The sequence below is a fragment of the Myotis daubentonii genome, chromosome 17, assembly GCF_963259705.1.
Source record: "Myotis daubentonii chromosome 17, mMyoDau2.1, whole genome shotgun sequence".
NCBI lineage: Eukaryota > Metazoa > Chordata > Mammalia > Chiroptera > Vespertilionidae > Myotis > Myotis daubentonii.
The window spans coordinates 44524533-44538434 of NC_081856.1; the positions used below are offsets into that span (position 1 = coordinate 44524533).

General features: G+C 40.7%; 1 protein-coding gene across 3 annotated transcripts in view; it reads right to left on the reverse strand.

Annotated features, from left to right (window-relative positions):
• The window catches only part of CPQ (carboxypeptidase Q), a 346153-nt gene that overhangs the window by 55784 nt on the left and 276467 nt on the right, over positions 1 to 13902 (reverse strand). For all 3 annotated transcript variants that reach the window (XM_059672154.1, XM_059672155.1, XM_059672156.1), the window contains one exon: positions 12934 to 13135. In XM_059672154.1, the coding sequence (XP_059528137.1) occupies positions 12934 to 13135 (202 nt within the window). The remainder of the gene's footprint in view (positions 1 to 12933; positions 13136 to 13902) is intronic.

The following is a 13902-nucleotide window of genomic DNA, read 5'->3' on the forward strand; positions in this document are numbered from 1 at the left end:
CCAGAGAGGAGGGAGCCTGGTTCCAGGGTGTGTCACCCGAGAACCGCCCTCTCACAATCTGGAACCCCTTGCGGGATGTCAGAGAGCTGGTTTCAGCCTGATCCCCACAGGCCAGGCCGAGAGACCCAACCGGTACACGAATCCGTGCAATAGGCCTCTAGTGTATAATAAAATGGTAATAAATGCATACCTATCATAATAACTTTAAATGTAAATGGCTTAAATGCTTCAATCAAAATACAAAGGGTAGCTGAAAAGAAAACAAAACTCATATATATGTTATCTGCAAGAGATGCACTTCAGATTGAAAGACACATACAGACTGAAAGTAAAGGGATGGAAAAAATATTTCATACAAAATGAAAACAAACAAAAAGCTTAGATAACAATACTTAAATCAGACAACACAGACTTTAAAACAAAGGCTATAATAAGGGACAAAGAAAGATGTCACACAATGATAAAGGGATCAATCCAATAAGATCTAACCCTGGATATAACCCTTGTGCCGGGGTCCAACCCCAGCGGGTCCAGGGGTCCCCAAAGGTGTGGACGGAGTCGGCGAAGACTATCCACCCTCTTCCTACGGTGGAGTCTGATCCGTCCCGAGTGTGGGGGTTCTCAATGAGGGGGGGCTTACCTAAGGGAATCCTGTTCCAGGGGTTCCCAAAGGTGTGGATGGAGTCGGCGAAGAAGGAAGGACACGGAGACAGTGTTCAGTTGATCAGCAGCCTAGCCAGGATCTCTAGCCAGGATCTCCAGCCAAGTTCTGGTCTGGATCTCCAGAGAGGTTCTGCTTCGGATCTCCAGCGAGGTTCTGTAGCCATGTTCCCTCGCTAGGTTCTCCAGCCAGGTTCTGTCCAGGCTCTCCAGTCAGGTTCAGTGTCCAGGTTCCAGTCAGGTTCTCCTGCCAATCTCTGTAGTCAGGTTCAGTCCAGGATCCCTTGCCATGTTCTCCCGCTAGGCTCTGTCTCTAGGCTCCGAGGCCAGTCCCTCTCCAGGATCCTCTGGCATGCTCTCGCCAGCTAAGTTCTTCTGTCTCTAGAGAACATTCTGTGTAGGTTCTGTGTTCTGAATTCTGTCTTCCAAGCCCTGTGTCCTTAGTTCTGTGTTCTGAGTTCTGAGTGTTTCTGTCTTGTTACAACTGTATTTATACCAGTTGATTCAATCCTATCAATCTCTATTACAAAGGTTAGGGCGTTTCTTATCTCCATTCCAGGGAGAAAAGATTATGTAGTTTAAGCATGATTGTTCGTAGTTAAAGGGATTAATTACCCGCCTGGCACTTAGTTAAGGGGTTTTACTCCCTCCCTAACTTCAGGGGAAAATCCCTACCTGGGGATTCAATCTTTCTCGGAGAGGTGACCTTGGTTAAAACACAGCGCCGAGAAGGTGAGCAAACATATTAAGAACCGTATGCCATATATGCCAGGTCCCTTGAAACAGCAAGGATGGACCGGCTCCCGGCACCCTTGTAAACATTTATTCACCTAAATATATAAATAAATATTGATAGACATAAAGGGAAAAATCAATAGTAATACAGTCATTGTAGGGGACTTTATCGCCCCATTAATATCAGTGGATAGATCTTCCCAACAGAAAATCAACAATGAAACAGCAACCTTAAATGACACACTAGTCCATATGGATTTAATTGCATTTTCAGAGCTTTTCACTGTAAAGCAGCAGATCATACATTTTTTCAAGTGCACATGGAACATTTTCCAGGGTAGATCACATGTTAGGACGCAAAACAAGTCCCAGTAAATTTAATAAGACTGAAATCATATCAAGCATCTTCTCCAACCACAATGCCGTAAATATAGAAATCAATTACAAGAAAAAATCACCAAATACATGGAGGCGAAATAACAGGTTAATAAACAATGAATGAGTTACCAATGAAATCAAGGAGGAAATCAAAAGATACCTTGAGAAAATTGCAAATGAAAACACACCAGCCCCAAATCTATGAGACACAGCAAACACAGTCTAAAAGGGAAATGCACAGCAATACAGGCCTACCTCAAGGAATGAGAAAAATTTCAAATATACATGTATCCTTACACCTAAAGGAACTAGGAAAAGAACAACAAAATCCAAGGTAAGTAGAAGAAAGGAAATAGAGTGAAAATAAACAAAATAGTGTCTAAAGAAATAGTACAAAAGATCAATAAACCAAGGGCTGGTTCTTTGAAAAGAGAAACAAGATTGATAAACCCTTAACGACAAAGTCCAGGAAAAAAAAAAGGACTCAAATAAATAAAATCACAAATAAAAGAGAAGTAACAACTGGCACTAGAGAAATATAAAGGGTTATTAAAATACATTATAAACAATACATATATGAACAAATTGGGCAATCAGAAGAAATGGATAAATTCCTAGAAACATACAATTTTCAAAGACTGAATCAAAAAGAAACAGAACAGACCGAAATCTGAACAGACAGATCAGCCAACGAAATCAAAACAGTAATTAAAAACCTTCTGACAAACAAAAGTCCTGGACCAGATGGCTTCACAGGTGAATTTTGCCAAACATTCAAAGAATCCATACCTATCCTTCTCAAACTATTCCAAAAAATTCAAGAGGAGAGAAGAATCCAAAGCTCGTTTTAGAAGACCAGCATTATCCTGATTCTAAAACCATATAAAGACACTAGAGAGAAATAAAATTATAGGCCAATATTCTTGATGAACATAGCTGTAAAAATCTTCAACAAAATATTATCAAACTGAATTCAGCAATACATAAAAATGATCAAGTGGGCTTTATTCCTGGATGCAAGGTTGGTTCAATATCTGCAAATTGACTAATGTGATAAATCACACAAACAAAATGAAGAACAAAAAATTGCCAATGAATGAAAAATTCCTGAAGCTGACTGATGAGTAAATGAGAATTCATTAGATTATTCTCTCTACTTTTGAACATGTTTAAAATTTTCTGTAATAATTTTTAAAACTATGTTCTACAATAATCTAATGTAATAAAACAGGTTATATTGAATTATACATTCTCTAGTCACTTAATGTTGGTATAGACAAAGTTCACATAGCTAGCTGACAGGAAGAAACCTATTTTGACATCCTTTGACTTTTAAGCAATTTTGGATATTTTTCTTAGAAATTTCAATGCAGCTTTATTCACTTTTCCATGATGAAGTCTTTCCTATTGTTTCGTGATTATTAAGTAAACCAAATTTGTGAGCTCCTGGGGAAAAAAGGCCATATTTCACTTTTGTATCTTTCATAATTTATATATAACATAGTTGAATGAAGTGTTACATAAGGAGTCAATTAAAGTATTTGTAAAATACTAAGTGAAACGGATGGAAAGTCAAAGGCATAGGAAGGGGAATCAGAAGATCTAATTGTGAAACGCTTTAGGCTACATTATTAGAAGGTATGGGAAATAGTAGATAGAGAAATTAAGTCACTGTATTTTTTAAATCTTACAGTGCAGAAAATAAAGCAATAATTTAGTGTTAGCCCCTGACTTTGTAAAGTAATTATTTCAAAATGCTGCTTTCTCAAGACCCCTTTCTCTCCAGGTCCTCTCACTTTGAGCCTTCTTGAGTGTGATGGGGTAGCGTCTGGCACGAGCTTCATGCACTCCCTTCTAAAAACACTTCTCTCATCAAGTTCTTTTCCTCCTCAAGTTCTAGTGACTCTGCATCGACTACAAGAGTTTTCCACCTTAAATTTATGGCTCTTTTTTATCTGCCCCAGAGAAAGTCAACTGTTCTTCCCAACCACTGCTCTCCAAGATGAGTCTTCTGCCCAGTCAAGTAATTCTCCTCACCACCCCCAATGGGGACACCTGCCTTTGTTCATATTATTTCTGTCCCCAGGAATGCCCTTCTCTACCACTTGCCTCCATTCTGATATATTTGAACATAGAACTTTCCTGTCTTCCATCCTATGAGCTCCTGCAGTTATTCTGTGTGTGTTATCCTGATACTGTACCAAAAACATCCTTTTTACTTTTTTTGTGTTAATTTTCAAATCAATACTTATAATGAGCAAACATTTACTGGATACCTATTGTGTACCAGATATTGAGTGTTGTGGGTATATAAGCATGAATAAAATACTCCCTTGGTCCTCAATCCAGTTTAAGGAGGTAAAATACAAAGTGTATTAAATTTAAAGTGAAATGTGTGCTTTAAATCACAGTTTAAGGCAACAATAAAAGAGACTTCATAAAGCAGTGGATGACTAATTGCCCAATAGCATAAACAATGCTCTTTCCTTTGAGGCTATAGTCATACTACAGGGCCTGAGCCTGGTATGCTTTGGACAGGATACCCAACCTCCACCACTGCAATGTAAACTCCACACGGCAGAGACCTGGTGAGTCTTTTTCATATCCTATCTTCAGTGTCTAGAGCAGCCGTGGGCAAACTATGGCCCGCGGGCCAGATCCGGCCCGTTTGAAATGAATAAAACTAAAAAAAAAAGAAAGACTGTACCCTTTTATGTAATGATGTTTACTTTGAATTTATATTAGTTCACACAAACACTCCATCCATGCTTTTGTTCCGGCCCTCCGGTCCAGTTTAAGAACCCATTGTGGCCCTAGAGCAGAGGTGGGCAAACTTTTTGACTCGAGGGCCACAGTGAGTTCTTAAACTGGGCCGGAGGGCTGGAACAGAAACATGGATGGAGTGTTTGTGTGAACTAATATAAATTCAAAGTAAACATCATTACATAAAAGGGTATAGTCTTTTTTTTTTTTTTTAGTTTTATTCATTTCAAACGGGCCGGATCCGGCCCGTGGGCCGTAGTTTGCCCACGGCTGCCCTAGAGTCAAAAAGTTTGCCCACCCCTGGTCTAGAGTGCCTGGTTTATAGCAAGCACTCAAGACATGCTTGTTAGTTGTATGAAATTGTCTGCCTACTTAAATGAGGGCTACAGTTGTAAACTGGAGAGTGCCCTTTTCATGTTTATTGTGGGGTGAAATCTGCTCACCATGCAGCACCAATCTCTCCAAACATCACTGGCACAGAGTGTTTTCACCATAAAGGAGCCATCATTCAATTAGGGACAACAGGGACATAGAGCTGCTGGGTTACACTATTCCATCTTTTGATGAGGAAACATGATTCCTGGGTCCAGAGGCTGAACCTTCAGTTTCCTTTGTATTGCTATTCCTACTTGTGTCCTGATCTTCCCTTCTTGGAACATTTTAGAAGAAAGGCATTTGGAAATGTAGAAATGGAACATTTTAATTTGGTTCTGCTTAATGCCATATGAGGTACTGGACAAAAATAAGCGAGATGGAAACTATGTGAGAGTAATCTGCATATTTGCTACTTCAATATGGAGTCTGAACTATTACAGGAAAGATGAAAAAAATTAAAATGTGATTTAAAAACAATTCAATATGTAAGGAAAGAGAACAGCTCAATGGAGCCATTATTAATAAAGTAATCATAACTATGGTTATGGCATTACAGTTCACAAACTTTCCAGTATCATACTTTTCCTATACACTTAGACCCTACTTGTTCAGCATTTGATTCATGGACATTTTTTCAAGGGCCAGGCCCTTCTTCCAGGCACGAAGAATTCTGAGGAATTCATAACCAATCACAATGATAAGAAAAGAGGAAGTGCCATGAGGAGAGGTGAGCACAGGGCATTATAGGAATACTCAAGGGACACTTAACCCAGACTGCTAGAGATCAAAGAAGATTTGTGGGAGGAGGAGAACAAGAAGCTGAATCATGGATGAGTAGGAATTAACTGGTGAAGAACACAGAGTAGGACAGGCCCAATAGCAAGTTAGTGTGAGAACACAGGGTGTGCCAGGAATTTTGATTGGACCTGTATGGATGAGAGACGGGGAGGAAGGAGTGTAGGGGTCATGAAAGAGGAGGCTGCACACTAGCCAGGGGATGGAAGAAGAGCCTTGAATTCCTTGCTAAGTAAAGGTATGGCACCCTGGGGACAAAAGGGAAATATTGAAGGATCTTTTTTAAAAGGAGAAGAGATGCAGCTGAATGGCCTAGTGGCTGACCCAATGAAAATCCACACCTTCTTCCTAAAGAATCCCAATTTTTCTTATACATCAAAAGGCTACATTTTCAGTAGGGACTGGGCCCTACTCTATCCCCAGGAAGTAAAATTTGATCAATATAAGCCCATCTTGGTAATTCTCCCCCACTGCCATTGCCTGATTTGGCCATGGACATGTGTCACAATTTTGGCCAGTGAGACTGAGGAGAAATCTGCTTTGAAGCTCCTGGAAGAGATTATTTCACTCTTAAAAAAGGATATCCATTGTGGACATTCTTTCTTCTGTTTTTGCACAATGTGTGAGAATTTTTGTGCAGCCATCTCGGGACCAAGAATAAGCCTGAAGGCAGAAATCAACATGCTAAGGATGGCAAAGGGGAATGATGGAAAGAACCAAGCGCCTTGGGCCTTGGGTGGTTGACGACTACATTGCCCATTCTATAACCTCCCGCTACAGAGTTCTTTTGGGAAAAAAACCCCCCAAAAACCCCTACTGCCATCCTGAGTTGGGTCTGCCGTTTTATTTTGCATCCCAACGGATAAACTCATTTTCTATTTAGAACGTTTGCTGTGGCAACAGTGAGCCAATTAGGTGGAAGGGAACTAAAAATTCAGAATTAGTAGTAGGAGGCTGCTGCAGGACTCAGGGATAAGGAGACAAGGTCTATGGAGTGGGGAGAGAGGAACAGGCTTAAGAAATAGAAGGAATTTGGAGTGACCAAGACTTGGAGGCCATCTGGTTATACATGCTATGATTAAGCAATTTCTAGCCAATGAGATAGGGAACAGAAGGAGGAACACATCGGATGCTTGGTGGAAATGATGCTGTGTAGGCTACAACACCCATACTGCAGATGAGATCATCAAGTCGCATTCACCAGGTTGCATTGTCTATGAGGCTACGGATCTTGTCTATCTCCTGTACTACTGACTCCCCTTTGCCATACTGTAGATGATTAATAAGGTATATAGGAATGAGTGAGGTTAGAAAAATTAAGAAAGCACATGCAGTCAGAAGTTGTGAACTCAGAAAACACTCAAGGTCTCTAGTTATTTCTACCACATGCCAACAATACCAGAAAAAGGTTGACTCTGAGATTCTGAAGCACAGGAGAAAACTTACTGGTAGATGTGGACTATGGGTGGCTCACTCTCTCAGGTCACATTAAGAAAGCATCTCATTTTCCCCCATTAATGTATATTTTATAGAAGAGTTTCTTTAAAAAGGAGATGTTCAAGAAAGATGCATTAAGGACCTCTGAGAACCATGGATTTTTTCTCATTACTGACATATTCTAATGAAATAGACTCTTCTCATTCTAACCTGGAGCTCATAATTGAAGAATCAGGCAAAAAATTAAGATTTTAAGTCTCTCCACTACCTGAGTGAATAGAGACTAGCCTAAATACTTCTTAGACTGCTTTAAGTCATGCGCTTGTATTGTCTTTGAAATCATCAGCTGTTTACCATTTTATGTATGAGAATCATTAAAGTACTAGAAGATATTATTCAACATCTGTCAGCATTTACTCCTTAAAAAAAAAAATCCTAATTGGTCTAGCCTCCCTAATTTATGTCATTCTTCCAATAGTTTTTCTATTTTTATGTCTCTTTTATCAGCATCCTTTATTTTCTCCACACTCTTAATCTGAGGGACCCAAAGCTTGTTGGGAAAATAATTATTTCTATGTTTTAGTCTCTTCTCTCATGTCAGACTTACAAGAATTTAAATGTTTCCAAAATTAAACTAAGCTACACAGAGGAGGCAAAGAAATAGAAACCAGTGACCTTAACCTCAAAGAATTGATCACTGGGGATGGGAAGCAGGATGCACATAAACTCCTACTAATCCAAGAAAAATGTTGATGTGTAATTCAAGGGCCATCAGAAGTGTTTTAGCCTATAGAAGTGTTTTAGCAATTTAGAAGAATAGAGCTCCAGTGGTTGTTAAGAAAGAATTCAGAAACACTGATGAATAAAGAGCATCTAGGATTTAGAGAGGAAGACCAGGAAGGAGTATGAAAGGAGGTGCAAATGGGAGGAGGCTGGAGTGTACTGGTAAAGAGATCTGGAACAGAGAGTTAATATGGAAAATAAATCTAAGATGCTTTTTAAAAAAAATTTCCCGCACAGAGCCTTAATATGTATGTCCATTATGGACATCATCTAGATAGTTGAAAGGCATCATATTTCTTCTCCAAAGATCCTTTCATAAATTGATCTATTTGGTTTTGATAATTAATAAAAATCATGTTGTTTTAATTCTATCTGTGCTCTTAATTAGCATTTTGACATTGAGTATATGTGGAACATTAAAAAATTAGGGCTCAGCTTTCAGACTGCAGAAATTAGGCCAGGCACATGGTAGGGATGCAATAAATATTTATTGAATCAATGGGGGGAAAAAGAGAAAAAAAAAGGAGAAATAAAGGATAGAGTTTGAAATTATTTTTTCTCATTAATTTTTCCACTGTAAGGTGAGCAATGATTGAAATTATAACTTAATTAGTATTTTAAATTGTATCTTTATGTTTAATTCATTATAATTTGCCATCTCTTCAAGAATACAGGGTACACAATTGGTATATTTTTATTTTCTTTTATCAGATTAACTAGGTTTTTCTTTTTTTTCCCCTTAAAGTTCCTGAAATTTTCAACAGGTAGCAAGAGTTATAACTTAAGTGGTTTCATTATTTCTTTCAGGAATAGCCTGAACTTGAAATATCAAAAGATAGCTCAAGAATAATAGTGGAAAACAGCAATAATTTGGTTCCATCTTACAATACTCTAACGAAAAAAAAATCCAGGAAATATTAGTTGCAGTCTAAATGAACCACCGCCTTTATATAAACCTGCCTGATTGGCAGAGGTGGAGAGAGGGTGGAACAAAGGATGTGAGAAGAAGTCAGTAGTTATTTACAATAACAAACTCCTTTCCCCAGGGGTAAGTTATTCTGGAGCAGGAATGCACTGAAATCCTTTGCATAAGCAAGAACCAAGTAAGATAAACATTTCAGACGCTGCCATAGATCTGGAAGACTCTCTCAGCATTCCAGACTCCCCTGTGTTGTATACTGTGGGAAAAGGGCCACCAGCCTTGAAACCAACGTGGCCTGTGCTCAGGGTGACATCTGCAAGTAAGAGCAAGATAACCTTGGGCAAGTCATTTAGTCCCTCTGAGTCTGTTTCTTTATCGGCAAAATAGGGATAATCATAATTATCCCTTAGGATGACTGTATAGATAAAAAAGACAGTGTCTGCAAAAGTTGGAGTGTCTGATAATTAGCAGGAGCTCAATAAACTGTAATTTGTATTAATTCTTAAGCAATGATAATGGGGCTCAAATTCTCCATTCCCTGAGCTAAGAAGGAAAGGCCTCTTTACCTTTGTGAATACAATCAAATCAACTTATTATTAATTCCACACAGATATTCCATTCTTATGGAATATCTACACGGAAAGAATAAAGCTAGAGCCAATGCTCAATTATTCAGTACAACAAAAGCAAGACATACAGTAGTCTCTTTTTATCTGAGGTTTCATTTTCCATAGTTTCAGTTACCCGCTGTGATTGGAGAATATTAAACGAAAAATTCCTGAAATAAACAATTCATAAGTTGTAAATTGTGTGCTGTTCTGAGTAGCACGATAAAATCTCACGCCATCTGGCTGGGACATGAATCATCCCTTTGTCCAGCATATCCACACGGTATATGCCACCTGCCTGTTAGTCACTTAATAATCACCTCAATTATTAGAGCAGTTATCAGACAGACAGACCACATTCATAACGTTTATTACAGTATATTGTTATAATTCTTCTATTTTATTATTAGTTTTTTGTTTGTTTTGTTTTATTAATCCTCACCTGAGGATATTTTTTCCATTGCTTTTCAGAGAAAGTGGAAGGAAGGGAGGGAGAGGGAGAGAAACATGGATGTGAGAGAGACAAATCTACTGGTTGGCTCCCCCACTCACCCCCACCCAGGGGCAGGGAGTGAACATGCAACCCAGGCAGGTGCCCTTGATCAGAATCAAACCGTGACCATCAGGGCCTGGGCCGATACTCTAACCACTGAGCAACACCAGCCAGGGCTTATTATTGTTGTTAATCTCTTATTGTGCCTAATTTATAAATTAAACTCTATCATGGGTATATATGTCTAGGAAATAACATACACAGTATAATAACGTAATATATATACAGTATATATGCATCTGTGGTTTCAGGCATTTACTGGAGATCTTGGTATGCATCCCCTCGGGAACTACTGCACCTGGGAGGAGGGAGCACACGTGTTTTTGTTCTACTCCTTTCTTCCGTTTCAGCTCCTCCCCTCCCCTTGAAGCACCCCCAGTCTCCACTCTAACTCACCCGCAATCTGTCAGTCTTTTTCTCACCTCTACCACCCAGCACACTTATTTGGTAGCTTTTCTCAAATGTTAAGAAGATTCCTCCTGAAAAATTTAAGTATCATGAAAAACCTAAAGTTAAAAAAAATCTATACAACTTAAAGGGCAAACTCCTTTCCCCTACACCGGTGCACAGTACTGTAAATGGAAATGTTGTTTTAAGATATTTCAAAATATAGTTAAAACATACAAAAACCAGCAGTGCCCTCGGCGCTCCCGGGTCTGTCTCCTGTTCAATGTGTCTGGACGGCACCGCCCAGGGCCGCCCCTGCTTCCGGCCCCCGCCTCCCTCCTGGTCCCATCCGGGCTCCACCTTCAGACCCACCTGCGGCCCAGCCCGCACACGGGTTTCCCACCTTCACCCCTGATGCCGACAACCCTGAGCCCCACCTTCGCCAGAGTCACCCCCCCCCCCCCAGGTGGCGGCTGCGCCCCCCGCCCGCCTGGCCTCTGTGGCCCCACACCTACCGCTCCCGGGGCTCCTGTCCCCCGCGACGGGGTGGCTCCGAGGGCGCGGCCCTTCTCGAGGCGGCGGGGCAGCTGAGGGCGCTGAGCATCTTCCAGAGGCGCCTCCAGCGCGGGCCCTTCTCCTCCAGGACGTGCGGGGCCTCCTCGGGGGAGGGGGAGCTCAGGGCCTGGCCGCTGCCCGGCCTGGGAGAGGAGCCTGGCCCCGGCCCTTGGGAGCCCCAGGCCCTGGTTCTGCCCCCCAGGCCCTCGGCTCCGTGACTTCCGGCAGAACCACTTCCGGGGCAGGAGGGAAGCTCATCAAGAAGAGGGGCGACACCTGGCCCCCCTCCGCAGGCTGCGGCCCGGCCGGGCTGGGGAGCATCTCCCCGAAAGGCTCGCCCTCCAGCCCGACCAGGAGCCCGGGGAGCCCGGAGGCCTGTGGGGGGCCCTCTGCCTCCCCCGGGGCCTGGCTTTTACCTGCGCCTCTTCCCGAAACCACTGGCCATTCTTCTAACCGCCCTGAAGGCCTCTCCCATGCACTGGGCCAGATGAAACAATAACGCTTTTTGCAGCAAAAAAACACAAACCAAAACAAAAACCATACAAAAACCACTGGAGAGAATTGGGGTATTAGAATAAAGGACAGCTCCTTCCACCTTTAATTATGAAAGATTTTTATAAACCTTAAAATCTAAGATATGCTTTAAAAATCTACAATATGTCAATAATAACTTTTTTAAATACTGCAGATCCATCAAGTATGCTGTTGGTGGAATCTGCTTTGCAGGCTGAAGGAAAAAAGCTGGAGTGGGTGGATCTAGAGACACTTGTTTATTTTAACCTGTGAAATGTTTTGTAGCCACAGAAATGGTTCTGGAAACAGTAATGTTAACACTATTCAAAAAGCTGAACTTACAACTTGATAATACAAATACAGAATAATCTGCAAACCTTTACCCATCTTTTTGGTTATGTATATAATGGTGTTAAGGGAACCACCTCGGGTCAGAGATACTTAGCATCATCAATAACCCTTTCCCATGGCCAGTGTAGGGCAAATTTGTGAAGTAGTAGACATTTATCTTCAAGACTGTTCCACTTTCTAGTCCTATAACCTCCTCGGGCCTACTCCTGCTACATAATTTCATCCCTGCCCAGGACTTTTTTTAAAAAAGATCAATCTGATAAGTCACTGATCAGGGTAAATTAGTTTCTGTTCAACCTCATACATGAGTCTTTGCATTAGAACAGCAATTTTCAACCTTTTTCATCTCATGGCACACATAAACTAATTAATAAAATTCTGGGGCATACCAAAAAAATATTTTTTTGCCAATCTGACAAAAATAGGTATAATTTTGATTCATTCATATCAGATGGCTATTATTGTGTTGCCTGTTGTCATATTTTATTTATTTGACATTCTAAGGGAAAAGAGGTCCTTGCTCCTGACTACATAGTCAGGTATTGTATGTTTTAAAAGTTATTGTGGCACACTGGTTGAAATATGCTACATTAGAAAAAAAGATGATTAGCAGGAAATATCTCACTCTCAAAGAATAAATCTCTAATGGTAAAATTTCAGAAACCATTGTATTTGGCCAAGGAATTATTTGGGTCAGAGAAGATTTTCTAGCACAGGACTAGAGCTAGAAGTATGTTAGTAGTAATAATTGTTTTCTATTCCATTTCTCAAATTTTGATTGTGAAATCACTTTTAATACAATCACGAAAGATACATATTAAAGAGAGAGAGGGAGGGGAGAGAGATTGATTTCTAGGCCCAATTCCAGAATCATTAAGTCATAATCTCTGGCAGTGAGAAACTTATAATTTAGAAAGAGAAGACATATGGGTAAACAAATACAAGTGAGTATTATCATCCCAAGTTTGGAAATGACCAGATTATACCTTATAGACAAAAAGCTTAGAGTGTCCACACACTTAATGGACTATCTATATTCACTGTAGTATGTAAGAATAGGAACTTATTTTAAATTATAGCAGTATCTAAGGAACCCCAACATTATCGCTTGGTCTTACCAGGCACTCCCTCTTGGATCCAGAAGTTGATGTCTGTCCCTTCGCCAGCACTGAAGACCTGTGTGACATTGATGGGCTGCAGCAGGCTCATCACCTCCTTCATGATGGCTCTGGCCTTGTCGCTGCCAGTGAATTGCAGCCCAGAGGGTAAGAAGGTTCCCGCATCAGACTCCATCACCAGGCTGTAGTTGGAAATATTTGCCTAAACAAAGACAAAAGTGTTTGATTTATTTCTGTTGCTTGTTTACTCTCTCCTTGGGAACTATCAACAACAATAATCAAACACTTTATCTCTTCGCCAGTTCTTGCCAAAACACATCTTCCTCTGCCTGACTGAGGGTCTGGTCTGTGTATTACCTAACTATTCTGAGATGCACAATTACTCATCCTGGGATTTGCCAAACTCGAGTTGACACGGAAGGATTAAAAAATATAATAAACAGGAATGTAAAGCCCCATATTAAGATTATTCAATTATTTTTACTAGCCATAATATTCTTTCAACTAATTTTCTTAAGTGCCTACTGCATACCAGGATGCAATTCCCCCCTATATGGTGAGGGATCTCCAGATAGCATTAGCGATACAATTGTTATTGGAGACTTGAGAGGATTTCCCTTCTCCGTTGCCAGTGAGAGTTGGGTTCTTGGGGTGCCACCGAAATAAGCATTTCCAGAGGTCCCCAAAGAAAATGAGATTTGGTAGAAAGCTCTATTTGCATGGAATTACATCACTCAGTTTCAAAAGTCTCATTTCCCTTAAGCCAGTCCTGGGAAAGATGCAGCTGGGAATTCAGCAGAGCTACAAGCAAAGCCAGTGTTCAGAGTTTCTGTTCCATGACAGAGCTGGGTCCCGCACAGCATCAGACTAGTTGCAGTCCATTTGTCTATGTGTGTGGGGTCCACATGGCTGTGGGCCACGTGGGGGAATGCAGAGTGTGAGAGCCCCACAAACCAGGAATCAGATGCA